The 27,771-nt window shown below is 44.8% G+C and overlaps 1 protein-coding gene across 1 annotated transcript; it reads left to right on the top strand.

Moving 5' to 3' along the window:
* The first annotated feature begins 416 nt into the window (after positions 1-416).
* LOC142198586 (cytochrome P450 2K1-like) lies at positions 417-26,897 on the top strand. Its single transcript, XM_075269616.1, has 9 exons — positions 417-602; positions 3,202-3,364; positions 5,393-5,542; positions 5,755-5,915; positions 7,414-7,587; positions 8,586-8,727; positions 11,145-11,329; positions 22,054-22,195; positions 26,716-26,897. Exons 1-9 carry the CDS (start codon positions 417-419, stop codon positions 26,895-26,897), a joined length of 1,485 nt encoding a protein of 494 aa, XP_075125717.1.
* The last annotated feature ends 874 nt before the right edge of the window (positions 26,898-27,771 follow it).

The raw sequence follows: 27,771 nt of genomic DNA, 5'->3' as shown, positions 1-27,771 counted from the left end.
ACCTACGACTCCAGACCATCTTTCTCTCTGGGACTTCACTCTAAGGTTAGTGTCTGGGTCCTTCTGGGTCTTCCTACTTGGGGTTCGCTGGGTGTGTGTCGCTCTCTGGGCAGTTGCAGATCTGGGCCTCAGACTTTTACCAAGTCCAACTCCATCATCAGGAGCTCTGGTGCAGATCTCTGGGGCCTGGTTCCACTCCGATTGGGAGAGCATAACACACCCAGGACTGTTTTTGCCCCAGCGCTTGGGGATTCTAGTAGCCCGGGACTTACACATTCCATTAATAATTCCTCAGCCTCTGTTTATTACAAATATTTATTTACCACCATGTCACTGAGATAAAGGTGGAGACCAAGGGTCACACAAGCCAACCAACACTGCCCATTGTCTGCCAGACTTTAGCTCAGGTCACAGCTATGGATTTTGGATTCTCTTTCTCTTCTTATTTTTTGTTGTTTTTGACTTTTTTATATATCCTAAATGTTTTAAAAAGTTGGAATAAAAATCATATGAAGACTTTCCCTCCTGGACCCAGATGTTTGCCACTCATTGGGAATTTGCATCTCATGGATTTAAAGAGACCTCACCTCACCTATCTACAGGTAAGGACATCTTTAGGGGGCATTCACATGGAGTATTTTGGCATGGATTCTGACGAGGAACCCGTGTCAGAATCCACATGCAAAAAAAAAAAAGCCTCCTATTGACTTCAATGGGTTCCGTATTCCGTACGGAACCCACTGAAATCAATGGGAGGCTTATTTTTCCATTGCGTTCAATGGGTTCCGCGTGAAAAAGAATCCATTGAAGTCAATGGGAGTCTTTAATTCCATGCGGATTCTGACGCGAGTTTCAGCGTGTGAATGCCCCCTTATCCAAACCACTGAAGGAAACAGGTGGCTAGGATTTTACATCAATGCGTACATGGTTTCTGTTGGACCAGCAAGTGAATTTTCTTTTATGGGGCCATATTTGTTGCATATAAGACCACAGTCCCAAATTCTAACATTTCAGTTCAGTTCTATTGGCTGATATAAAATAAATACAAAGGTGTAATACAAAAGTTATTTTTTGGGCAAAATGCTCACTAGTAGAGATGAGAGAACACCGTTCGATCAAATACATATTCGATCGAGTATCAGGCCGTTTGAGGTATTCGATTACAATCGAATACCACAAGGAAAATGCAGTAAAAATTCATATCCCCTCCCACCTTCCCTGGTGCTTTTTTTGCACCAATAACTGCACAGGGGAGGTGGGAAAGGAACTACGACAACGGAGGCAGTGAAAAAAAAAAACGGAAAAAGGAATTGGCAGCCAAAATCAGGTGATCTCCAGTTTAGACGAATGGTGAGTTTAACATTTGATTAATTTGGGACTGTGAACTATGTGACTGTGAGACAGGGACATATGTACAGGCAGGGTTAGCTAGGGATTACCTTTATTTAGGGGGGAATGTCACTCACCCAGCTCTTTGGGGCTCTATCTGGTCGGGATCCCTGTCAGCTTGCGATATGTGCGAGCTGACTTTTTCCCATAGGAATGCATTGACCAGCGTTGATTTGCTGAATGCCATACAGAAGTATGTCATTCGGCCAATCAACGTTAGTCAATGCATTCCTATGCCGAGATGAAGCAGAGCTGAACCTGCTACACACTCAGCTCTGCTGCATCGGACTGCTATATCGGAAATTACTACACTGCTACATTGGCCAGCACTGCTACACTGCTACATCGGCCAGCAGCGGAACCTGCTACACACTCAGCTCTGCTGCATCGGATTGCTACATCGGACACTGCTACATCGGCCAGCACTGCTACATCTCGGCATAGGAATGTATTGACCAGCGTTGATTGGCCGAATGCTATAACATTCAGCCAATCAACGCTGGTTCTGCCGGGGGAGGTGAAGTCTAAGAGGTGAGCCTCCAGCAGGAACCAGCATTGATTGGCCGAATGCCGTTCTCTGTATGACATTCGGCCAATCAACGCTGGTCAATGCATTCCTATTGGAAAAAGTCAGCTTGCGCATATTGCAAGCTGACAGGGGTCCCGACATAATACAGTGACTTGGGCTTGTTAGATGCCCCCCAGACATGCTTCCCCTGCTGTCCCAGTTGCATTCCAGGGTGTTGGCATCATTTCCTGGAGTGTCATAGTGGACTTGGTGACCCTCCTGAATCGAATGGTAGGATCCCCTAGGATCGAATGGTAGGTTCGATGTTCGTTCGAATAGTCAAATATTGAGCAGCTATTTGAAATGAATATTGAACATTTTACTGTTCGCTCATCTCTACTCACTAGGTGAATTTTTCAAAGATTTGCTCATCTCCAGACCTGAGAGTATAATCGTACTCATTTAGGGAGCATTCACACGGCGTAACATCCCGCGAGATTTGGCACGTGTACGCCGCGTGACCCTTTGCGTGCCGTACACGCTCCCATTCATTTCAATGGGAGCGGGGAGCGTATGCGCCGCGCTAGTTTGAGGCCGTGAATAAATGCACGGCCGCAAACTAGCGCGGCGCATACGCTCCCCGCTCCCATTGAAATGAATGGGAGCGTGTACGGCACGCAAAGGGTCACGCGGCGTACACGTGCCAAATCTCGCGGGACGTTACGCCGTGTGAATGCTCCCTAACACTCATACTCACCTTTGCTCACCTTCTCTGGGCTCCACCACTGCAGTGTCTGGTCTACTTTTCCAGGCATTCTTTGTGTCCTCCAACCTTCTCAGGCCTTTACTCATGGGAAAGTATGAATCTGCCACTGGTTTTCGCCATGTTTAACAGTCATTCATACTTACCCCTGAGTGTTGGATTTCATGTGTAGGTGGCAATGGCATCATGATACTTTCATCAAAGAACCACCACTTGGATGTCCCCCATGTGTCCACTGAGGCCCAATCACAGTTCTCAGTGGTGACCTGGGGCCACTCTGTTATTGGTGACCCCCAAAAAGTTCAGCTTTGTAAATTTTTAACAGTGCTTCCATGGTAAAGATCATTAATGTTGACCTTATGTCCAGTAACATTTATGTCTCCTGTCTTCACACAGTCATATCTTTGGTACTTTTCTTTTCGAAGTAGCTGTGTTTTGTGGGACGAGTTTCAGTTTTGATAAGAACATTTTTATACTTCATACTTGGATACATCTTTAGTCGTTTATAGTGTGATGTATTTTTTTTATTATTGTATTTAAGTTTGCAAAGAAGTATGGCCCGGTGTTTCGTGTCCAGATGGGTATGAAAAAAATGGTGGTCTTAACCGGATATGAGACTGTGAAAGAAGCTCTAGTCAACAATGCTGAAGAGTTTGGGGAAAGAGGCATACTTAAGATATTTAAGTCTATGGATAATGGAATGGGTGAGTCTTTTATATATAAACCAATACATCCTTTATGCCAGGTATACTCTAAATAGCTTTATTATGGTACAGTATGGTGGAAAAGAACATTTGGCTCCCCTTGCACAATGGATTCTTAGTTTCTGCTGTACATTGGCCTCCACTTGTGGTCATAATTTTTTAAAATGATTATGCCAAAAAGTATATTAGCTGATTAGTGGGGGTCTAAATGCTGAAACCTCCACCAATGGTGAAAACCTACTTGACTTTGGCCATCTCCTGTGCTCCCATTGAAGTGAATGTAAGTGAGGATATGTCCTGTCTGGCCCCTGGCCTATATTCAGACTGAATTCACAATGGGGCAAACCACCTCCCCTGTATACTTGTTCAGCTATTTATTCCAACATACACATACTCAGACTCAAATTCAACCAATTGTAGGGAGACGAGACTAAACTAAGCTGCTGCTTGGGGAGTCTTACTTCATGCAATGGATCTGGCAATTCGAAATTTCAAGTGTCCAATCCTTTTCTGACCATAATATCTTGGAGTATGGGAGGAAACCCACGAAAATATAGGGAGAACATAGAAACTCCAGGGCTGCAAGGCTGTAATGCTAGCCTCTGAGCTACTGTGTGGCCCCTTCCTTACCCAGATATCTGTTAGGTGTTGAGGAATGAACCAAAGGATCTAAAGGCTATTTTGACGTGTCCATAGTTTAAAATGCATATTCCCAATAATAGAGCCCCTTTAAGTGTCTTCTAAAAACAATCAGTACAATGAAGGGGCAGCAAAGAACCATGTTTACTGAAAATCATCTCTAAGGGAGCCTTCACACGGCGTTACGCTGCGCTCATTCTGAACGTAAAAACACGTTCAGAATGAGCGCGTAAAAAGCAGCTCCCATCGACTTGAATGGGAGCCGGCATACGTATGCTCCCCATTGAAATTAATGGGAGGCCTTTTTGATACTTTTCCCTTATCGGGCCAGTATCGTAGTCCAGCATCAGCATCGGGACATGCTGAACTGCTGACTGTTGGCCAGATGCTGGCTGGAACTGGAGCTATGTATAAAGGAGCAGCGGATCACAGGATGCCAGAGAGGGGCGCCCAGACCCTGCCTTCACTCGTGGTGTGGAGAGGATGGTGGAGCCCGGCCTGGTGTGAGCGGTGTGCCACCGTGACAGATGCAGCCATAGCATCAGGGGTGATGTCTGGCTTCACAAGCTTGTGTTCACCGACAATCACCAAGTCAACCCACTCGGTGATTGTCGGTGAGCACAAGCTTGTCAGCGGCCGGGTTGCACGTCCCAGTGTAGCTGGATGTCACCCCCTGATGCTGCGGCTGCAGTGACACGCACACAGCATCTGTCACGGTGGCACACTGCTCACACCAGGCCGGGCACCACCATTCTCTCCGCACTGCGAGTGAGGGCAGGGTCTGGGCGCTCCTCTCTGGCATCCTGTGATCTGCTGCTCCTTTATACATAGCTCCAGTGCCAGCCAGCATTGGGCCAACAGTCAGCAGTTCAGCATGTCCCGATGCTGATGCTGAACTGCGATGCTGGCCCGATAAGGGAAAAGTACCAAAAAGACCTCCGACTGATTTCAATGGGTAGCACACGTATGCCGACTCCCATTCAAGTCAATGGGAGCTGCTTTTTACACGCTCATTCTGAACATGTTTTTACGTTCAGAATGAGTGCAGCGTAACTCCATATGAAGGCTCCCAAAGTGTGGTGAGGGGAGGAGCAGTGAACGTTGCCATAGATGGGGTGGAAAGAAATATGGGGTGTGCATTATAAATAAGTATGCTAAAGCATGGTGGATGGCAGAAAGTATTGACCGTAAATGTATAATTGTCCATCCATAAGTCTGACAACTAAACAAAGAAAAGACATTTTTCTGTAATAAGGTCACAGACTTTACTGTGGTATTGATTCATGCAAAGTTTGTTGAAACAGCTATGTCCTGCTCCTCCAGATCAGCTATACTTAAGGAAATGTGTCTTCACTAGCCATCAAAATACTGTTATTTTTCATGTTCCAGGTCTTACTTTTGCTCAAGGAAAAAATTGGAAAGCTATGAGAAGATTTACATTAACCACATTACGGGATTTTGGCATGGGAAAGAGAACCATAGAAGAGAAGATTATTGAGGAATGTGCCCACTTGACTAATCATTTTGCATCCTTTAAAGGTAGAGTAGGTGATCTAAAGTCAGAAAATGACTTCCATGATATAAGATACTTAAAGGGATTGGTCAGGATTAGAAAAAAAAAAACTTGCCTACTTTCTTCAAACACCACACTCATCCATGGCAGAAATGTTTTCTAGTCCTAAACATCCTCTGATACACTATCAACATTCAGCTTCATCTTAATCATTTTTGTTAATTTTCTGACCCTTTAGGGAGGCCATTTGACAGCGCCATGATTTTCAACTGTGCTGTGGCAAATATAATTGTGGCAGTTTTACTTGGGAATCGAATGGACTACGATGATCCTCAATTTAGGCAACTGTTAAGCTTGGTAAAAGAGAATGTTAGACTTTTGGGAACTCCAATGGTTTCGGTAATGTCACTGATACCTTTTTCTGTATTGTTATTCTTATTTACTATATCATGGAAATAATGTTTCAGGTTGGAAATTTGCAATGAATTGGAGTGATACACATTTCAGTGAAGCAACAGAGAAGACATTTTCTCATGATGAGTATTTTATAAAATATTATAATCGATATCCAATTTTATCATTGTGTTCTTAGGTCCAGGATTGTGTACTGATTAATATTACACATGCAAATAGGTCCTTCCTTCCTTTCCTCTATGGCATGATTCACATCTGCATTCTGTCCACTTGGGGAACGGAACGGAACAGAATACCAAACCCATTGACAAACAGTAAGTTTATGAAAGCACGTGGAATCCACAGTCTATAGTGTGTTTTCCGCAAAGTATCCGCACGGAACATGCAGAAAGAAAAGCACTTCATGAACTACTTTCCTCTCCGCATGACTCATGTGAACACTGCATGGAAAATACATGGACCCCATTATAGTCTATGGGGTCTGTGTGCTTTCATTTCTCACCGCTTATCAATGCATTTGTTAGTCCATTCGGGGGGTCCCCAAGTGGACTTCTTGAATGGAATACCAAATGCAGATGTGAACCAAGGCCTTAGTCCAGCAGGTTCCAATGTACGTGTCACAAGATGACCAGCTTTTCAATACAATGGGACAGATTTATAAAGACTGGTGTTTCACATACCAGCCTTAATCAAGACCATGACTAGCGCAGGGCATGATGGATTTATGAAGAGGCCTCTTCATAAATCAGGTACAAGGCTGTTCATCCGAATGGAGTTCTGCACTAGTTAGAAATTGGCATAGATTGGCCTAAGTTAGAATAAATATGTAGGGATGAGGTGTCCCCATGTCGCACAATGTGGCAGTCAAAGTGTAGAAGAGGGTTGTGACCCACCTTTGCAGTAAGAAAGGACCTTGTGCAAAATGGGCATCACAATATCTCTGCTCTACATCATAAAACTGGCATAGCGGGATTGGAAAATTGTAGGGGAAACACAGTGGCTCAGTGGTTAGCACTACAGCCTTATACCAATGGAGTCCTGGGTTCAAATCCTGCCAAGGACAACAGCTGCAAGGAGTTTGTATGTTCTCCTCGTGTTTATATAGGTATCCTCCAAAGACATACTGATAGGGAAAAATATATATATTTTGAGCCCTATTTTTGCAATGTGTTTGATTTTTTTAAAGGGGTCAAAATGTAAATAGAACTATATAAAGTTGGTATCACCGGAATTATACTGACCCGTAGAATACAGGTGACATGTCACTTTGGCTGTGCAGTGAACACCGTAAAAACAAAGCCTGTAAGAAAGACAAAGGAATGTAGTATTTCTCCAATTCCAATATTATTTTTTCAAAAATTCTAAAAAACAAAAACATTGTCTTGTGTTCCATCTCTTAAAAAGAGCAAGTGTATTTCCTTACCAGGAAGGGAAGAAAGAGATTGAATCTTACTTTGATTTTCTATTTTGATTCTTTTAATAGCTCTATAACATATTCCCATTCCTCGGATTATTTCCCGGCAGTCACAAAACAATTCTGAAAAACGTCAAGAAACTCAATGACTTTATTAAGAAAACATTTGTAGAACATCTGAAAATATTGGATGAAAACGATCAAAGAAGTTTAATTGATGTTTTCCTTGTTAGACAAAAAGAGGTACAGTGCGTTTCGAGTTTTGGGGTTGTTATATAATGGTCAGTCAAAGATATACAGCTGCTTTCCAGGGGTTGTTCAAGAGTCCAACGATGCTCACCTGCTTAGTCCCCAGACCTCCAGGGCAAATCCTCCACTGATCCCTGTCGGTCACTATCTGACTGAATATGTAAGTTTTTATAATTGTTAGCCTCAATGGTGATTGTAGCTCGTATGGAAAGTAGGGGTGAGTAATAAACTGCAGCGTTCTCATTGCTATAGGGTTTGTCATTGGTGGTGACTAGAGATGAGCGAGTAGTGTTCGATCGAGTAGGTGTTCGATCGAATACTACGGTATTCAAGATACTCGTACTCGATCGAACACTACTAGCTGTTTGAAGTTTAATGTTCAATGCAGAACCAGCGTTGATTGGCAGAATGCTATGCATTCTGCCAATCAACGCTGGTTCTTCTCTTACCTTTCCGAAGTCTTCTCCGCGCTGCGTCCCCGCATCTTCTTCCAGGTGGAATTCACACTGCCTAGGCATCTGGCCTAGGCAGAGCCGACTGCGCATGCGCGGGCATGCACGCACATACACGCGCATGCGCAGTTGGCTCTGCTCAGGCGTCGGGCCTGGGCAGAGCCGCAAGCGCATGCACAGTCGGCTCTGCCTAGGCCGGATGCCTAGGCAGAGTGAATTCCACCCGGAAGAGGACTTCAAGCAGAATCCAGCCCAACCCTCACTCGTGGACTTGGTAAGTATGATTTTATCGAATGTTGCCTACCTCTGAAACGAGCATTTCCCCCCATAGACTATAATGGGGTTTGAAATCCGTTCGAACAGTCGAACAGTGTGCGGCTGTTAGAATTGGATTTCGAACCTCGGACACTTTAGTGTTCGCTCATCTCTAGTGGTGACCACTAGAGGATCTGGTTATGGAAACACCCCTTTAAGTACACAGCATACTGTAAGTGGACTTAGGTGCAGGTTACTCACTCAGTATTCTGATTTATATTCTAGGAAGTGGGAAACCCTCAATCACATTTCCACAATGAGAACCTGACACAACTTGTAAGAAACCTGTTTGGAGCAGGAATGGAGTCAACGTCCACCACACTGCGCTGGGGAATCCTTCTGATGATGAAATATCCAAAAATCCAAGGTACAGGTGGAGCAGAGATAAGTTTGAAAATTGGCTACAATTAAAGGGGTTGTCTAGGCAAAAATGGACAACTGTTTTAACTTGTAAATGAGCCGGGGCCTTGAAAAAAAAAAAAAAAAAAAAGCATACTCGCCTGTCCCCAATGCTTTTGCAAGTCTCGATTCTTCTGCTCTGACGGCTTCTCCCGGTCTTTTCTGGAGTTCCGCGCAAGTTGGTGATTGGCCTCAACAGGCCTGAGGTAGAGGACTTGTGAAGTCACATGTAGACAATGCAGGCCCTTCTCTGATTGGCCTCATTGGTCATGTGACCACTGTTTCAGTGGAACTCCGGAAGAGGCTCGGGAAGCCTCTAGAGCAGCAGAACCGGGACGCGCCTCTGCACCTTGATGCCAACACTTCCCTCTCTGTGCCACTGTAGCCCTTAGGGACATTGTATCTAAAATCAGCATGTGTGTCAATGTTCATACACGTATACACACAAAAATGTATAGAAACAAGAACATGTGCTCTGTGCCCCTATATCATTTCCATCTCTTCTCTTTAGTTGATCCTATTATGTCTTAGGCATGGATCCAAATCTGCATCTGTGTAAATGTTGGCACACTATGTGTTGCGTGATATGACAACGCTCTGCCATCAGATGTCTCCCCTACACCCTCCACCACCCAGTGATTGTTGTGACTTGCAGCCTATCATGGGTTTGGCTAATTTGACAATAGTGTACTGATTTTATTTCATGAGAAATAGGAGTTCTTAACCAAATTCAAGTAATGGTAAGGATGGACACATCTGTAACTACTATAAATCAAGATCGATCAATGAAGACGGTCATTTGGATCCAAAGGACGTAACTTGATGATACTGATCCCCAATGCAGCATTGATAGTGGGTCCCCTACCTACTTTGTGCCATTGACTGTTGTATGTTTTATATGACCAGGATCAGGATCCTCAGGATCCAGTCCCAGTAGAAACTGTTACCACTTCACTCCCTATATCAACACCCTGGTTTATATGTACACAATGGTGCAGATTTACTAATATTTTAACCTTATAAAGTTAGGCAGCTTGAATATATGTCAGATATATCACAATCCTATTAATATTATAATTGTGGGTTTGTGTGTTTGGATGTTTGTTCCTCAATCACGCAAAACCCGCTCGACCGATTGCACAATAGGCTACTTTTCGTCACAATAGCGCACATACATTTGTGCCAGGACCCCCACAAAACCCAAACTCACACCACCATCTCTGCAATCTCACACACTTTGGACCATAGCAAGCCACAAAATTCCTATTGCCCTCTACAGCCTCGCCCCTAACCCCACACAATCACATACACATATACTTTACCACTTTGCCCCTCACCTTACCGATAATCCAGGAGGCTCTCTTTAACGCTCCGGAGCAGCCATGTTTGCCGACCCCCACCGCTCTGACAATCCGCGACACCACCCACCCATGTCAATACCCCTAAGCGGTCTAATAAATGCAAAAACTAAAAAAAAACTAAAAAAAAAAAAAAAAAAAAAAGTATTACAAATTCAACCCCCCCCTTTCCCTAGAACACATATAAAAGTAGTTAAATACTGTGAAACAGATACATGTTAGGTATCCCTGTCTCCAAAATCGCCCGCTCTACAAAGCTATACAAATATTTTGCCTGGACGCTTAACGCCGTAGCGGCAAACATACTGAAAAGTCCAAAACCGCTGTTTTTTCACTATTTTCATTATCATACAAATATCAATCAAAAGTGATCAAACCAATAGCATTTCCCGAAAATGCAACAACTAAAAACTACACCCGGCCCTGCAAAAAAACACATCCCCCGACACAGACAAATAAAAAAGTGACTGCTGTCAGAATATGGCAACTTTTACAAACAAAAAAATGTCAACACACTACTGGCAGAAAATAACAAAGCATACAATGTCGTATATCGAGGTCTATTAACTTCAAATCCCTCTGTCCCAAAGTCACTATGTACAGTTTATACCAACACCGTATAGCAGCTCAAATACAAATTACACAACACAAAAGTCTCACGTGCTCTCAGAATTAGAGCAAAACAAGATACACAGTTACATTTTATATCCCATACCTTATACACAGTACGAAAACCTTACCCGCGCCTGTATATACCCACTGCTACAATCACCGCAGACGAAGTCGCGAGTACCAGCTAGTGGATGATAAATCTGGTGTATCTTTAGACTATCTCCTCTAAGTCAATGGCTTACTTTGAGCCGGTGTTTTATGACAGCAAGATGCTCCAAAGATGCACCACATTGCACCAATGAGGCACCATGTTTATGTCAATGTTGAGTCATGAACACAATAGTGAATCTAGGCCAATGTCTTTTTGAAAAACGCCATGAAACACATACCTTGATTTTTTTGTTATCTTACTTAGAAAAAGTCCAGGAGGAGATTTCCAAAGTTGTTGGATCTGCGCAGCCCATGTACAGCCATCGAGGACAAATGCCCTTTACAAACGCAGTAATACATGAAATCCAGAGGTTCTCTGACATCGTCCCTCTTAGTCCAGGCCGTGAAACAACCAAAGATGTCACCTTTAAGGGATATTTTATTCCAAAAGTAAGTGACATGTACGATCAGTGCAGGTATTTCTTCATAGTGTTTTACTGTTTTAGGAAGTACTGTATGAACTTCATAAACCAACCTTACAGCAGATCGCAACACTTTGGTACAAGTATTACCCAATAGGACCCTTGTGTGTCACAGAATGGAATAAAGCTACTGGAAAAATAAAAATAAAACTTAACTTTTAATATAGTATTAAAAGGAGGACACACCAAAAAGTGAGCATTTAAGATAATGTTAATGTACCTACAAATAACTTGTGGAGCTAAATACTGAGGCCCTATCATCCTACACAAGGATATAGCATGAATGCAAGGGGTTAATTGTCAGAGAGATACAAGATAGTGTATCCTTAAGGCCTTACTGTAAAAGCCCAAGATACATATATAATACCAGAGGGAGTATGTGGCCCATAACCCCTAACTTGTCCGATATAGATAAGGTCCTAAATCATCCTAAAGTAAATATTAAGTCCACAAATTATACTAAACACAAATATAGACCGAGTGTAGCACAGGTATACTGTGTGTGCTGGCCTAGCTAGCCCTACTTCTAATCACACTTCAGCCTAACCTTGATGAAAAGTCCTGAATCTAGTAGGGAGAAAAAAATATTGTGTGTGTAAGGCTAGAATTACAGAGCTAAAAATGAGCTAGATAAAGTTCTGCCTGTTTAATGGACATGGTGTCCTTGGAGTGTAATACTATGTTTTATAGAAAGAGTCCTAAGAGCCCTGACAGTGTTATATACTATGTTTTATAGATAGGTTCCTAGGAGCCCTGACAGTATTCTACACTATGTTTTATAGATAGGTTCCTAGGAGTCCTGACAGTATTCTACACTATGTTTTATAGATAGGTTCCTAGGAGTCCTGACAGTATTCTACACTATGTTTTATAGGTAGGTTCCTAGGAGCCCTGACAGTGTTCTACACTATGTTTTATAGATAGGTTCCTAGGAGCCCTGACAGTGTTCTACACTATGTTTTATAGATAGGTTCCTAGTAGAGATGAGCGAACAGTGTTCTATCGAACTCATGTTCGATCGGATATTAGGCTGTTCGGCATGTTCGAATCGAATCGAACACCGCGTGGTAAAGTGCGCCATTACTCGATTCCCCTCCCACCTTCCCTGGCGCCTTTTTTGCTCCAATAACAGCGCAGGGTAGGTGGGACAGGAACTACGACACCGGTGACGTTGAGAAAAGTAGGCAAAACCCATTGGCTGCCAAAAACATGTGACCTCTAATTTAAAAGAACAGCGCCGCCCAGGTTCGCGTCATTCTGAGCTTGCAATTCACCGAGGACGGAGGTTTCCGTCCAGTTAGCTAGGGCTTAGATTCTGGGTAGGCAGGGACAGGCTAGGATAGGAAGGAGAAGACAACCACAACAGCTCTTGTAAGAGCTAAATTCCAGGGAGAAGCTTGTCAGTGTAACGTGGCACTGACGGGCTCAATCGCCGCAACCCAGCTTTCCCAGGATCCTGAATGGAATACACTGTCAGTGTATTCCCGTATACCCGATATATACCCCGATACCTGTTCCAACGGTGTGCCCCCCCACCTTCACCCCAGAAATACCCTGCAAGTCCCCTAGCAATAGAATTGGGGCTATATACACCCACAATTTTTACTACTGGTATACAGTGCCATTGTCTGACTGGGAATTCAAAGAATATATTGGGGTTATAAATACCCTCATTTCTTGCTACTGCCATATAGTGCCAGTTTCTGACTGGTAATTCAAAGAATATATTGGGGTTACGTGCACCCACAATTTTTACTACTGGTATACAGTGCCATTGTCTGACTGGGAATTCAAAGAATATATTGGGAATACAAATACCCTCATTTCTTGCTACTGCCATATAGTGCCAGTGTCTGACTGGGAATTCAAAGAATATATTGGGGTTACGTGCACCCACAATTTTTACTACTGGTATACAGTGCCATTGTCTGACTGGGAATTCAAAGAATATATTGGGAATACAAATACCCTCATTTCTTACTACTGCCATATAGTGCCAGTGTCTGACTGGGAATTCAAAGAATATATTGGGGTTACGTGCACCCACAATTTTTACTACTGGTATACAGTGCCATTGTCTGACTGGGAATTCAAAGAATATATTGGGAATACAAATACCCTCATTTCTTGCTACTGCCATATAGTGCCAGTGTCTGACTGGGAATTCAAAGAATATATTGGGGTTACGTGCACCCACAATTTTTACTACTGGTATACAGTGCCATTGTCTGACTGGGAATTCAAAGAATATATTGGGAATACAAATACCCTCATTTCTTGCTACTGCCATATAGTGCCAGTTTCTGACTGGTAATTCAAAGAATATATTGGGGTTACGTGCACCCACAATTTTTACTACTGGTATACAGTGCCATTGTCTGACTGGGAATTCAAAGAATATATTGGGGTTATAAATACCCTCATTTCTTGCTACTGCCATATAGTGCCAGTTTCTGACTGGTAATTCAAAGAATATATTGGGAATACAAATACCCTCATTTCTTGCTACTGCCATATAGTGCCAGTGTCTGACTGGGAATTCAAAGAATATATTGGGGTTACGTGCACCCACAATTTTTACTACTGGTATACAGTGCCATTGTCTGACTGGGAATTCAAAGAATATATTGGGAATACAAATACCCTCATTTCTTGCTACTGCCATATAGTGCCAGTTTCTGACTGGTAATTCAAAGAATATATTGGGGTTACGTGCACCCACAATTTTTACTACTGGTATACAGTGCCATTGTCTGACTGGGAATTCAAAGAATATATTGGGAATACAAATACCCTCATTTCTTGCTACTGCCATATAGTGCCAGTTTCTGACTGGTAATTCAAAGAATATATTGGGGTTACGTGCACCCACAATTTTTACTACTGGTATACAGTGCCATTGTCTGACTGGGAATTCAAAGAATATATTGGGGTTATAAATACCCTCATTTCTTGCTACTGCCATATAGTGCCAGTTTCTGACTGGTAATTCAAAGAATATATTGTGGTTACGTGCACCCACAATTTTTACTACTGGTATACAGTGCCATTGTCTGACTGGGAATTCAAAGAATATATTGGGAATACAAATACCCTCATTTCTTGCTACTGCCATATAGTGCCAGTTTCTGACTGGTAATTCAAAGAATATATTGGGGTTACGTGCACCCACAATTTTTACTACTGGTATACAGTGCCATTGTCTGACTGGGAATTCAAAGAATATATTGGGGTTATAAATACCCTCATTTCTTGCTACTGCCATATAGTGCCAGTTTCTGACTGGTAATTCAAAGAATATATTGGGGTTACGTGCACCCACAATTTTTACTACTGGTATACAGTGCCAATTTCTAACTAGGAATTCAAAATGCGCAAGGCTCCCGGAAAGGGACGTGGACGAGGCCGTGGGCGAGGTCGGGTGAATGGTTCTGGGGAGCAAGGTAGCAGTGAAGCCACAGGGCGTCCCGTGCCTACTCCTGTGGGGCAGCAAGCATTGCGCCACTCCACAGTGCCAGGGTTGCTTGCCACATTAACTAAACTGCAGGGTACAAACCTTAGTAGGCCCGAGAACCAGGAACAGGTCTTGCAATGGCTGTCAGAGAACGCTTACAGCACATTGTCCAGCAGCCAGTCAGACTCTGCCTCCTCTCCTCCTATTACCCAACAGTCTTGTCTTCCTTCCTCCCAAAATTCCGAAGCTTTACAGAACAATAACCCAAACTGTCCCTGCTCCCCAGAGCTGTTCTCCGCTCCTTTCATTGTCCCTCAACCTGCCTCTCCACGTCACGATTCCACGAACCTAACAGAGGAGCATCTGTGTCCAGATGCTCAAACACTAGAGTCTCCTCCATCTCCGTTCGATTTGGTGGTGGATGACCAGCAACCCACCCTCATCGACGATGATGTGACGCAGTTGCCGTCAGGGCATCCAGTTGACCGGCGCATTGTGCGGGAGGAGGAGATGAGACAGGAGTTGGAAGAGGAAGTGGTGGATGATGAGGACACTGACCCGACCTGGACAGGGGGGATGTCAAGCGGGGAAAGTAGTGTGGATGTTGAGGCAGGTGCAGCACCAAAAAGGGTAGCTAGAGGCAGAGGCAGAGGTCAGCAGCTTAGGCGAAGCCAGGCCACACCCGGAATCTCCCAAGATGTTCCAGTTCGTACCCAGCCCCGAAAAACTCCCACCTCGAGGGCACGTTTCTCGAAGGTGTGGAGTTTTTTCCAGGAATGCGCCGAGGACAGATATAGTGTTGTCTGCACAATTTGCCTCTCGAAATTGATTAGGGGCTCTGAGAAGAGCAACCTGTCCACCACTTCAATGCGCCGTCATTTGGAATCCAAGCACTGGAATCAGTGGCAGGCAGCAACGGCAGGACAAAGGCCGCCTGCCGTTCACGCCACTGCCACTGCCTCTGCCACTGCCTCTGCCTCTGCCACTGCCACTGCTGACTGTGCTGGCGATGCACTCCAGAGGACGAGCCAGGACACCACTTCATCTGCCTCCGCCACTTTGTTGACTTCTACCTCATCCTCCCCTGGTCCTGTCTTATCTCCTTCTCCTGCACCATCAAAGGCACCATCAGGCGTTTCTTTACAACAACCCACCATCTCTCAGACATTGGAGCGGCGGCAGAAATACACTGCTAACCACCCACACGCGCAAGCCTTGAACGCCAACATCGCTAAACTGCTGGCCCAGGAGATGTTGGCGTTCCGGCTTGTTGAAACTCCCGCCTTCCTGGACCTGATGGCAACTGCGGCACCTCGCTATGCCGTCCCTAGCCGTCACTACTTCTCCCGGTGTGCCGTCCCCGCCTTGCACCAGCACGTGTCACTCAACATCAGGCGGGCCCTTAGTTCCGCGCTTTGCACAAAGGTCCACTTGACCACCGACGCGTGGACAAGTGCATGCGGACAGGGACGCTACATTTCACTGACGGCACACTGGGTGAATGTAGTTGAGGCTGGGACTGCTTCCCAAACTGGCCCGGTGTACCTCGTCTCCCCGCCTAACATTCCTGGCAGGGACACGAGAAGAACACCCCCCTCCTCCTCCTCCTCTACCGCCTCCTCCTCCGCCACCGCCTCCTCCTCCGCCACCGCCTCCTCCTCCGCTGTTAGATTGACCCCAGCTACGAGTTGGAAACGTTGCAGCACTGGCGTTGGTAGACGTCAGCAGGCTGTGCTGAAGCTGATCAGCTTGGGGGACAGACAGCACACTGCCTCCGAGGTGAGGGATGCCCTCCTCGATGAGACGGCAATATGGTTTGAGCCGCTGCACCTGGGCCCAGGCATGGTCGTTTGTGATAACGGCCGGAACCTGGTAGCAGCTCTGGAGCTTGCCGGACTCCAACATGTTCCATGCCTGGCCCACGTCTTCAACCTAGTGGTGCAACGTTTCCTAAAGAGCTACCCCAATGTTCCAGAGCTACTGGTGAAAGTGCGGCGCATGTGTGCCCACTTTCGTAAGTCGACAGTAGCCGCTGCTAGCTTAAAATCTCTCCAGCAACGCCTGCATGTGCCACAACACCGGCTTTTGTGCGACGTCCCCACACGCTGGAACTCAACGTTTCAGATGTTGAATAGAGTGGTTGAGCAGCAGAGACCTTTGATGGAATACCAGCTACAAAACCCTAGGGTGCCACAAAGTCAGCTGCCTCAGTTTCACATCCATGAGTGGCCATGGATGAGAGACCTTTGTGACATCCTACGGGTCTTTGAGGAGTCCACAAGGAGGGTGAGCTCTGAGGATGCGATGGTGAGCCTTACAATCCCGCTCTTGTGTGTTCTGAGAGAATCCCTGATTGACATCAGGGATAACTCAGTTCACACAGAGGAGTTAGGGATAGCATCCGATCCGTCACAGCTGGAGAGTAGGTCCACACATCTGTCCGCTTCACTGCGTTTAATGGAGGAGGAGGAGGAGGAGGAGGAGGAGGAAGAAGAGTTGTCCGATGATGTGATGGTGATACAAGAGGCTTCCGGGCAACTTCGAATCGTCCCATTGTTGCAGCGCGGATGGGTAGACATGGAGGATGAGGAGGAAATGGAGATTGAACTTTCCGGTGGGGCCAGAGGAGTCATGCCAACTAACACTGTGGCAGACATGGCTGAGTTCATGTTGGGGTGCTTTACAACCGACAAGCGTATTGTCAAAATCATGGAGGACAACCAGTACTGGATCTTTGCTATCCTTGACCCCCGGTATAAAAACAACATCTCGTCTTTTATTCCGGTAGAGGGGAGGGCCAATCGCATCAATGCTTGCCACAGGCAATTGGTGCAGAATATGATGGAGATGTTTCCAGCATGTGACGTTGGCGGCAGGGAGGGCAGTTCCTCCAGTAGGCAACCAAGTTCTCACCGGTCCACACAAACGAGGGGCACACTGTCTAAGGTCTGGGACACCTTGATGGCACCCCCTCGCCAAAGTGCCGCCACGGAGGGTCCTAGTGTCACCAGGCGTGAGAAGTATAGGCGCATGTTGCGGGAATACCTTTCCGACCACAGCCCTGTCCTCTCCGACCCCTCTGCGCCCTACACGTATTGGGTGTCGAAGTTGGACCTGTGGCTTGAACTTGCCCTATATGCCTTGGAGGTGCTGTCCTGTCCTGCCGCCAGCGTCCTATCTGAGAGGGTGTTCAGTGCAGCCGGTGGCATCATCACTGACAAGCGCACCCGTCTGTCAGCTGAGAGTGCCGACCGGCTCACTTTGATAAAAATGAACCACCACTGGGTAGAGCCGTCATTTTTGTGCCCACCTGTGTAAAGCACCCCAACATGAAACTCCATGTCTGTACTCAACCTCTCCAATTCCTCCGCATCCTCATACTCATCCACCATAAGCGTTGCACAATTCTGCTAATACTAGGCTCCCTCCACCCTGATTTCCCCCAACTCTGCTGGTTAGAGGCTCCCTCCACCCTGATTTCCACCAACTCTGCTGGTTAGAGGCTCCCTCCACCATGAATTTGCCCAAACTGGGCTGTTTAGAGGCTCCCTCCACCATGAATTGGTCCAAACTGGGTTTTTTAGAGGCTCCCTCCACCATGAATTGGTCAAAACTGGGCTGTTTAGAGGCTCCCTCCACCATGAATTGGTCCAAACTGGGGTTTTTAGAGGCTCCCTCCACCATGAATTGGTCCAAACTGGGGTTTTTAGAGGCTCCCTCCACCATGAATTGGTCCAAACTGGGCTGTTTAGCGGCTCCCTCCACCATTAATTGGTCCAAACTGGGCTGGTTAGAGGCTCCCTCCACCATGAATTTGCCCAAACTGGGCTGTTTAGAGGCTCCCTCCACCATGAATTTGCCCAAACTGGGCTGGTTAGAGGCTCCCTCCACCATGAATTGGTCCAAACTGGGCTGTTTAGAGGCTCCCTCCACCATGAATTGGTCCAAACTGGGGTTTTTAGAGGCTCCCTCCACCATGAATTGGTCCAAACTGGGCTGTTTAGCGGCTCCCTCCACCATTAATTGGTCCAAACTGGGCTGATTAGAGGCTCCCTCCACCATGAATTTGCCCAAACTGGGCTGTTTAGAGGCTCCCTCCACCATGAATTTGCCCAAACTGGGCTGGTTAGAGGCTCCCTCCACCATGAATTGGTCCAAACTGGGGTTTTTAGAGGCTCCCTCCACCATGAATTGGTCCAAACTGGGCTGTTTAGCGGCTCCCTCCACCATTAATTGGTCCAAACTGGGCTGGTTAGAGGCTCCCTCCACCATGAATTTGCCCAAACTGGGCTGTTTAGAGGCTCCCTCCACCATGAATTTGCCCAAACTGGGCTGGTTAGAGGCTCCCTCCACCATGAATTGGTCCAAACTGGGGTTTTTAGAGGCTCCCTCCACCATGAATTGGTCCAAACTTGGCTGTTTAGAGGCTCCCTCCACCATTAATTGGTCCAAACTGGGCTGGTTAGAGGCTCCCTCCACCATGAATTGGTCCAAACTGGGTTTTTTAGAGGCTCCCTCCACCATGAATTGGTCCAAACTGGGGTTTTTAGAGGCTCCCTCCACCATGAATTGGTCCAAACTGGGCTGTTTAGCGGCTCCCTCCACCATTAATTGGTCCAAACTGGGCTGGTTAGAGGCTCCCTCCACCATGAATGTGCCCAAACTGGGCTGTTTAGAGGCTCCCTCCACCATGAATTTGCCCAAACTGGGCTGGTTAGAGGCTCCCTCCACCATGAATTGGTCCAAACTGGGGTTTTTAGAGGCTCCCTCCACCATGAATTGGTCCAAACTTGGCTGTTTAGAGGCTCCCTCCACCATTAATTGGTCCAAACTGGGCTGGTTAGAGGCTCCCTCCACCATGAATTTGCCCAAACTGGGCTGGTTAGAGGCTCCCTCCACCATGAATTGGTCCAAACTGGGGTTTTTAGAGGCTCCCTCCACCATGAATTGGTCCAAACTTGGCTGTTTAGAGGCTCCCTCCACCATTAATTGGTCCAAACTGGGCTGGTTAGAGGCTCCCTCCACCATGAATTGGTCCAAACTGGGTTTTTTAGAGGCTCCCTCCACCATGAATTTGCCCAAACTGGGCTGTTTAGAGGCTCCCTCCACCATGAATTGGTCCAAACTGGGCTGGTTAGAGGCTCCCTCCACCATGAATTTCCCAAAACTTGGCTGTTTAGAGGCTCCCTCCACCATTAATTGGTCCAAACTGGGCTGGTTAGAGGCTCCCTCCACCATGAATTGGTCCAAACTGGGTTTTTTAGAGGCTCCCTCCACCATGAATTGGTCCAAACTGGGCTGTTTAGAGGCTCCCTCCACCATGAATTTGCCCAAACTGGGCTGGTTAGAGGCTCCCTCCACCATGAATTGGTCCAAACTGGGCTGGTTAGAGGCTCCCTCCACCATGAATTGGTCCAAACTGGGCTGGTTAGAGGCTCCCTCCACCATGAATTGGTCCAAACTGGGCTGTTTAGAGGCTCCCTCCACCATGAATTTGCCCAAACTGGGCTGTTTAGAGGCTCCCTCCACCATGAATTTGCCCAAACTGGGCTGTTTAGAGGCTCCCTCCACCATGAATTTGCCCAAACTGGGCTGGTTAGAGGCTCCCTCCACCATGAATTGGTCCAAACTGGGTTTTTTAGAGGCTCCCTCCACCATGAATTTGCCCAAACTGGGCTGGTTAGAGGCTCCCTCCACCATGAATTGGTCCAAACTGGGTTTTTTAGAGGCTCCCTCCACCATGAATTTGCCCACACTGGGCTGGTTAGAGGCTCCCTCCACCATGAATTGGTCCAAACTGGGTTTTTTAGAGGCTCCCTCCACCATGAATTTGCCCAAACTGGGGTGTTTAGAGGCTCCCTCCACCATGAATTTGCCCAAACTCTGCTGGTTAGAGGCTCAATCCACCCTGATTTTCAAAACAAATGTTGGTGCCAACCTCAACTTACTACAAGGGCCAAATTCACTGCTGGTGACAAGCTCTCCTCACTGCAAGTGCCAAATACACATGTTTCAAGGTGTTTTCCTACTGTCAGAGAGGTGGTATTGAGTGTGTAAAGTGTGTAGTTGTTAGGCTGTGATGTTGGGGTAATAGAGGGTCTTTGGTGTGTTAGATGCCCCCAGACATGCTTCCCCTGCTGTCCCAGTGTCATTCCAGGGTGTTGGTATCATTTCCTGGGGTGTCATAGTGGACTTGGTGACCCTCCAGACACGGATTTGGGTTTCCCCCTTAACGAGTATCTGTTCCCCATAGACTATAATGGGGTTCGAAACCCGTTCGAACACACGAACATTGAGCGGCTGTTCGAATCGAATTTCGAACCTCGAACATTTTAGTGTTCGCTCATCTCTAGTTCCTAGGAGTCCTGGCAGTGTTCTACACTATGTTTTATAGATAGGTTCCTAGGAGTCCTGACAGTATTCTACACTATGTTTTATAGGTAGGTTCCTAGGTGTCTTGACAGTGTTCTACACTATGTTTTATAGACGGATTCCTAGGAGCCCTGACAGTGTCAAACACTATTTGACAGATCTATGAATCTGTAATACAGATTGTAACTACTCTCTCTGCCTCTGTACTAGCTCTATCATGTGGATGATGCCTTATGCATGTGCGATTAAGTGGAGTGCGTCAAGGGTTACAGTTTAATGTGATATTATATTGTTACTGTATTTTCCATACGACCGCAGGAAAAACCTATCATTACTTGAAAGTGTTTTCCCACATCAGCAATATATCCACTATGCACAGGAACAGGGGATAGGTTACAGATCAGAGAATGAGATAGTGTTCCTCTCCTGTCTGAATAGAATGGAGGTCAGAGAAACACAACCCCACTCTATTCATTTCTATTGGTCCACTGGAGAGAGACAAGCACTGGACTTCAAATATTTCCAGTGGTCCCACTGAAGTGGAGTGAGGCCTAGCCGTTGTGACCACGATTTCATTCAGACTAAAGAAGAAAAAAAACACCTTGTTCATGATTGATGACGGAACCCAATTGGACTCCAACTTATTCCCTGTTCTGTCCATAGGGATGAATTCCTTAGGCTAGAAAACAACTTTCATTTTTATGGAGAAGAAAGTTACCGGTTAAATAAAACATGTATCTTTTTGGTAATTATCACCAAAACTTTTCCCTTTTTTCCAGAATAACCCATTACTTGCCTCGTTTTGTATAAAAGAGAAGGTTTATTCCTATATTTTATTTTGTGCGCTATATTTTATGTTGTTTTAGGGGACTTATATAACCCCAGTGTTGACCTCGGTGTTAAAAGACAAAACACAGTTTGAGAAGCCGGAGGAGTTTTATCCAAATCATTTTCTCGACTCTAAGGGAAATTTCGTAAAGAAAGACGCCTTCATACCATTCTCTGTAGGTAAGTATATTCTGAGCACTCTAACCCCTTCAGATGTTTGACATACATGTATATTATAATATAGGGTGGGGGATCTGGTGGATCTCTATATATACAGTAGGGGACAGCTATATTATACAGTCAACACTTGCCACTCACAGCTGTAAAAGATATTACCCACTATTGCAGTAGATTGTTCTTAGTGCGCAAACCCCTTTGGTTCACCCCAGGGGAATTAAAAATATATATATAGAAAAAAGTCAAAATAAAAAAAAAAAATCATCTCCTTTCCCCATGTTAGAAATCGGTAAAATAAAAATAACGCACCCACATCGAAACGCTGGATGGCTCCAGTTGTGTCTCAAGCAGATATGTAAATGATTGCAGTTGTGTTCTGATCATACACTGGGTTTTGCCACAACAGAGAGTAACAGTTCCCAACTAGCTGCCCTATAACAAGGCTCTCAGAGGTTACTTTGAGTAGTTTACTTCTTGGTGAAAGATATTTGACTGCTAGACTTGCTCTGATACTTGAATACATTTTGCTCAGTTGGCAGACTTTGATAGAGGGGGGTAGATCAATGACATAGAGGGGGGTAGAGCAATGACATAGAGGGGGGTAGATCAATGATCTAAGAGAAGCCGGTTGTTTATTTCAACAAAGTCCTCACCATTAAGTAGAAAAGAGGCACTGAGCCGACCTTGGTGTAGTATTTTTTGAATCAAAAAGTCAGGGGAAGCAGAAACAAATGGTTGCTCACCTGGTGGGGTTGTGTGAGACACAACCACCTCTATAGTGTATCTTAGGAATGGATGGCGCAGGTAAACGTGGGTGGCAGCTGGATATACGTCTGGGAGACATCAAGGCAACGATATTGGGGGTGGACCTTCTCACTCGAGGGGAGAACAGAAGAACTGCGCTCACCCGGGTAAATCAACAAACTATATTTGCACAACGCATTTCGAGCCTATCTTGCTCTTTCTCAAGTGCATACAGATAACCTTCCCACAGTGGATGATGTGTTGTGCAAATATAGTTTGTTGATTTACCCGAGCGAGCGTGGTTCTTCTGTTCTCCCCTCGAGTGAGAAGGTCCACCCCCAATATCCTCACCATTAAGTAGGGACCTAGTTGTTAGGGGATGTTGGGATCAGTATTTACGTGAGGGCATGTTCAAAAGTGAACAGGCATTGATGGGCCTAGAAAGACCATTTGTAGACAGGATCATTTGCCCAGACCATTTCCAGTCACTTAAGAGAAGGAAACCATGTCATGCTGTCAATTACACATCTTGCCTTTGACGGCCAGTCACTTCCACTTTCGTTTGCAGTGGTGGCATGAACAAGAAACCTGTACCGCTACATACTAGAACCCTATTGGCTTTGGAAATAATTCCAGATTCTGTTTGGGATCTGATGATGCTTGGATTAAGCCCTTGAGTAGTGAGTGCCATTGCTGAGGAGAACACATTGGCCCAGATGCTGGTGTGATGATCTGGGGAGTCATCACGTATGAAAGTCGGTCCCACTAATAGTGATATGAGGGACACTAACAGTTCTACGATATGTACAGGACATCTTGTAGTCATATGTGTTGACTCTCATGGCAAGGCTTCCAACTGGAATTTGGTAAAGAACATGAACCGGACAACACAACACTAGAGAAATATACAAGGCAGGTGAGAGTATAGATAAATATCATACATAATATGTCATAGAATGTATAATTGCAGACACAATAGGCAAAACAGGTACACACATTCAAATCTTATGCACTTATGAAATCAACCAGTAAAACACTGGACAAATGGATGTAGATTAGAAAAATAGTAAATCGATATATAACTAATTCCAAAAACAACCACCTGGACATATAACTGGCTCCTTCAATAATATCACCACAACAAGTAGCAAAGACTAAATGATACCAAATGGTATCTAGGCCAAATAACACGGAGTAAATACATATACCCACTATATCTATTTGAATAACATGCCCATAAGCCAAATTAAAGTGTATATGCCTAAGTCAAATAAAGAGCCAGTGTAAGAGCCATATATCCCCACACATTAAAGGGTTAAGTACCTGTAGCCATATCTGCAACACTGCCACACCTGCCCTGAAAGAGATGCACCACAAATGCGGGTACCCGGAGGGTCGCCTCAACGCGTTTCGCCAGACGGCTTCCTCAGGAGGCATAACCATACTCCATACACGCAGGATATATATATAGAGAAAGAAGTAAAGGAGGAGGGGCCGATCATGCATCCGATCGTGCGTCCAAAACAGGTGTATGAGCGCGCCAGCATACGTGATGCTGTCGCACGAGCCGGGCTGCGCATGCGCACACGATCGGCACAGTCAAAGACGTGCCGATCATGTGACTCAGAGGCACATGACCGGGTCGCACGAGAGCAGCGCACGCACGCTGCGCGACTCACCTGAGAGGACATCAAAAGAGATGATAGTGATATATGTATGTGCATCTGGATATAACAATGCAATGGGAACGTGGCAGGAGTTGGCAGCAATATGAATACATATACACATATGCGCATCTAAACATAACCATGCCTTCAAGACACCGCAAAATTTTAATAACATTATATATATATCTCTCTAGATGTAATCATGCTGCCTCCTTAATGACTCACAAATATACAGAAAATCATATATATGTGTCAATAACTGTACACAATTTTAATACCAGGAAAATATCACAAAAGTGACAATATATATATATATATTAAATTTAAAATGTTAAAAGTGAAAGGTGCTAAAGTGACCAGTGCCAAAAAAGGTAAGTATAAGGTTATATATGTGTAGTTATACACAATAAAGTGACAACAAAAGTGACAATGAAAGTGAAACGTGCAAAAGTGACAAATACCAATTTATTGTAAAAACAATATAATTACAATAAAAGTGAAAAGTTGCAGTGAAAAGTGAAAAGAGATGCACATACATATATCACTATCATCTCTTTTGATGTCCTCTCAGGTGAGTCGCGCAGCGTGCGTGCGCTGCTCTCGTGCGACCCGGTCATGTGCCTCTGAGTCACATGATCGGCACGTCTTTGACTGTGCCCATCGTGTGCGCATGCGCAGCCCGGCTCGTGCGACAGCATCACGTATGCTGGCGCGCTCATACACCTGTTTTGGACGCACGATCGGATGCATGATCGGCCCCTCCTCCTTTACTTCTTTCTCTCTATATATATCCTGCGTGTATGGAGTATGGTTATGCCTCCTGAGGAAGCCGTCTGGCGAAACGCGTTGAGGCGACCCTCCGGGTACCCGCATTTGTGGTGCATCTCTTTCAGGGCAGGTGTGGCAGTGTTGCAGATATGGCTACAGGTACTTAACCCTTTAATGTGTGGGGATATATGGCTCTTACACTGGCTCTTTATTTGACTTAGGCATATACACTTTAATTTGGCTTATGGGCATGTTATTCAAATAGATATAGTGGGTATATGTATTTACTCCGTGTTATTTGGCCTAGATACCATTTGGTATCATTTAGTCTTTGCTACTTGTTGTGGTGATATTATTGAAGGAGCCAGTTATATGTCCAGGTGGTTGTTTTTGGAATTAGTTATATATCGATTTACTATTTTTCTAATCTACATCCATTTGTCCAGTGTTTTACTGGTTGATTTCATAAGTGCATAAGATTTGAATGTGTGTACCTGTTTTGCCTATTGTGTCTGCAATTATACATTCTATGACATATTATGTATGATATTTATCTATACTCTCACCTGCCTTGTATATTTCTCTAGTGTTGTGTTGTCCGGTTCATGTTCTTTACCATCTGCTGTCATTTTATGATATATGACTAAATAAATATTTTGTATTTTACCTATTATTGTTCAATTATTCATGGCCACATATCTTTGGTTGTTGTGGTGTTTGTGTGCTATTTTTGTGGCCTTTTGGCGTTGATATACGAGGAAACGTGGGTGTGTTGTGTTCCAACTGGAATTTTTCAGCAGGATAATGCTTGCCCACAAACGGCAAGGTTTTACCATGATTGTCTCCACCAGATTGCAGCACTTCCTTGGCTTGCCTGGCCACCAGATCAATCATCAGTAGAGCACTTCATCAGTGCTAGCTTCAGCAACCTACAAGTGTGCAGGATCTACAGACCTATCTGCAACATGAATGGGTGAATTTGTCCCATTTATTTCATTTTGTATCCAGGATAGAGGTGGCCCAACAATGTACCAGAGTCTCTGCTCAATTGTACAGTCTTGACCAATAATCTTCACCTTTGGCTCTCATATTGTAATTAGAGATGAGTGAATCGGTTTGGAACAAACAGGATTCAATCCAAATATTACAAATTGTTCATTAGGGATTTGTTTCGGACGCACTAAAACTGTTGCCATGATGAGATGATTGAATTCAATAGCGGCATTGGCCAACCCTTTTGTATATATATGAATAAATGAATTTAATATTCCATAATTTGTTTAACATGTTACTCTATGCAGTTATATGGTCTATGATACAGATGTCATCATGTTTTCATTTCAGGTCGTAGAGCCTGTGCTGGAGAGACACTTGCAAGAATGGAGCTCTTCATCTTTTTCACGAGCCTCCTGCAGAAGTTCACCTTTTGCTTACCCCCGGGGGTCACTGATGTGGACCTGACACCTGTCACCGGAATAACATATACACCAAAACCCCATATGATCTGTGCCGTGCCTCGCTGTTAGAATACTTTGGGAAGAATATGCAAATCTGTCTTCCATGATGTAATTAGGAAGTCAGCTGCTGCCTCAGTGTTGCAAACCAATAGAGGGCGCTCACTGGAATGTGCAAAGGCTTAATAAGTCTCCACACACCTATATGGTGGTCTCTCCCCAAGGAGTGACAATATCCCCTTAACCCTGTTAGAATACTGTAAATCTACAGTCGCAGTATATAATACTCAGATAGCGTTCACTTTACCTAGTATATTCATTGTAACTAATTTTCTTCTTTTCCATGTGTAATTATTAGAATAGGCGCTTTATGGTCGGAGCTTAGTCAATAAAATTGTGCTAAGAATGCCATTTGCCATGATTCAATCTTATAGGATTTTGAAATTTGTGGTTTCCATTTGAGCTGCAGGTAAAAAATCACTGAAATACTTTATTTTACTGCAAAAAATAGAACTTTCTCCTGACTAATCGCTCACCTTTGAGAAGAGTCTTCGGGGTGCACGATCCTACGCCTTTGGACTACGAAAGGCCATACGTGTGTAGACAAAAAGCAGGAGCTTCGATCTTCTATCCTGCTTTTTGTCTACACTTTATGTTACTGATTTATAATAACATCTAATATTAAAGGGGTTGTCCAAGAGCCGGGCAAAATGGATACTTATTAACTGTCTACAGGATAAATCATCAGTGTCAGATTAATCAGGATTCGACACCTGGACACCAATCCAATGTTTAGGCTGCCAGAAGTAGCTGTACACCAATTCAAGTGAATAAGATCAGAACTGTGGTTACCCAGCTCTGTACACTGTATAAAGCTTCCAACTTCATACAATGTAGTAGATCATAAACCCTACTGCACTGTCTATGCAGACAATACAGAAACAAA

This window comes from Leptodactylus fuscus, chromosome 3, assembly GCF_031893055.1.
Source record: "Leptodactylus fuscus isolate aLepFus1 chromosome 3, aLepFus1.hap2, whole genome shotgun sequence".
NCBI lineage: Eukaryota > Metazoa > Chordata > Amphibia > Anura > Leptodactylidae > Leptodactylus > Leptodactylus fuscus.
The sequence above is the reverse complement of the archived record's forward strand: the minus strand, read 5'-3'. Positions and strand labels throughout refer to the sequence as shown.